This window comes from Cariama cristata, unplaced genomic scaffold (genome assembly GCF_000690535.1).
Source record: "Cariama cristata isolate BGI_N322 unplaced genomic scaffold, ASM69053v1 scaffold43038, whole genome shotgun sequence".
Classification (NCBI taxonomy): domain Eukaryota; kingdom Metazoa; phylum Chordata; class Aves; order Cariamiformes; family Cariamidae; genus Cariama; species Cariama cristata.
In genome coordinates, this window is record NW_009633648.1 from 7,858 (window position 1) to 9,870 (window position 2,013).

Genomic DNA, 2,013 nt, shown 5'->3' on the forward strand with positions numbered 1-2,013 from the left:
GATGGTAATGAAGGCCATGAATCTCTTTCAAATCATCGACTGGTTGATGACATAGCCAAAGAATCTGAGGATGTAATTGAAAATGATGTTACTGTGTTTAAGGAAATGCCCAGTGACCAACCACCAGTGGTGTGTACTCCACCATCCTATGTATCTTTTGATGCTGAACTCTCTGTCAGCAGAGAGTATGCAAAAGACGAGCTCTTGTTAGAGCAGCCATTTTGTGACGGTGTTTCTTTGGAAAAACGTTTACCACTGCCAGCTCTTTTGGAAGGTGCAGAAAGCATCCTAATGACCAAAGATAACAACATTAAAGACCAGGTGTCTGAAACATCCACAGAGTGCCTTCAGGAAAATCACACATCAGTACCTTCACTTTCTGAGTCTGCAGTAACTCTCGGAGCTTCTGAGATTTTGACAGGAAAATTTGAAGCGGAAACAACTGATCTAGACTCACCGCCAGGTGGAGATAAAAGATCACCTGATGGTAAGACAACCCTGCTTTCCAGAGCAAGTTCATAGGGCAAAGAAAGAAGGAAGTGTCTGGAGTATTACTGCTGAATGATGAGGCTTTGAGTAAAGTTGAAGTTTGTGTGTCCCCCTGATGTACGGAGCTCTGTACTTTGGGAAGACCTCTAGCATCACCCTTCTAGACAGATCTAAAGCTTTTAAACATTGAAGTAGGAATGTTATTTGTGTTGTTTGTACATGGCCTAGCATGTGGAATACCGAATTGTTTGTCCCTTAGGAATGATTGCAGTGTTAATGTATAATCTTTAACAACAATTATGATGGTGATGTTGTAAAATTCAAGTACACATTAACAGAGCAAAGCAAACTGAGAAGAGCTTTATGTCACTGTACTGATTTAAAGACATCATAGTAATTAAAAAACTAAAAGTAATTTCTGTTTGCCTGTTCTTCTAGAAGCTGGCATTGACTCCCTACTTTGCAGGGAGAATAAGCTGAGAAATTCTGACAGCCCTGAACTGAAAAGTACAGAGGGTAAGGAAGATGTGAGAATGCAAGTGCACGAAGATCCAGCTTCACTGGAGATGGATTACATCATTGTTACTGCGGAAAAAAATATACCTTCAACGAAGCATACCCTTGAAAGAAACAAAAGTGATTTTGCATTTCAAGAAGCTAATGTAGCTGAACAAAAAGAATCTCATGAAGGCTTTTCACTGAGCTCCTTGGATACCTTTCAGCCAATCTCCATTACAAATGAAAGGGAAGATCACTCTGTTTGTGGGACTGAATGGGACTCTGTTCACTTAGAAGAGAAAGGTTCTTCTGTTGTGCCTCAAAAACTGGATGAAGAAAGGAGATCACAGGAAAGCTGTGCGCAAGATGAGGGCTGGATTGTATTGGGCCAAAATGAAGTCAGCGACATATCACCTGAAGAAATTCCTGCCAAGTCCAAGATGCCAAAATCAGAGTCTGGATATTCTGGTGAAGAACTGACAACTGTTGTAGCATTGGAATTGATTCCTGACACGCGAACAGAATTTCAGGTAGAAACTCCACTTCAGAAATCTTTTGAACATGAAGGCTGTTCTCCTTCAGATAGCCTGACTACCGAGGATGAGAGTTGGGGCATTGCAGGAACACATGTGTTGCAGGTGGTTGGTAGTGATGGTGCATGGGAAGCAGATTTTCAACAGAGACTCAGAAATACCATAGTAACAGAACAAGAAATGAAGGAGGAAACAGTGCTTCTCAACAGTGAAAGAGAACTGAGTCAAAAATCAGGGTAAGGAAAAACCAACATGTTTCCTTTCAAGAGTCTTCTGTTCCCTTGTTATCAATGTTATGGAAGTGTATGACATTATGAATAGATGTCGGGACTTTAAGTCTGAAATTCCAGTTATATTTAATGATACCATTATCACTGTATTCCTCCCTTGGTTCTTTGTTGCTTGATATGAGCAAAATTACAATTGTTTTGCAATGCAGGAAGCTTGTAAGGCCCTTATACGTTGCAGGAATAAGTCCATCTTCGTTCTATGA

At 40.5% G+C, this 2,013-nt stretch overlaps 1 protein-coding gene across 1 annotated transcript in view; it reads left to right on the top strand.

Moving 5' to 3' along the window:
- The window catches only part of PRUNE2 (prune homolog 2 (Drosophila)), a gene marked incomplete at both ends in the record, with an annotated part of 8,999 nt that extends 7,243 nt beyond the window's left edge, over positions 1–1,756 (top strand). The window contains 3 exon segments of the mRNA XM_009706830.1: positions 1–487; positions 928–1,517; positions 1,626–1,756. The exon segment at positions 1–487 is cut by the window's left edge and continues 30 nt beyond it. Of these exon segments, the coding sequence (XP_009705132.1) occupies positions 1–487; positions 928–1,517; positions 1,626–1,756 (1,208 nt within the window).
- Positions 1,757–2,013: the final 257 nt, after the last annotated feature.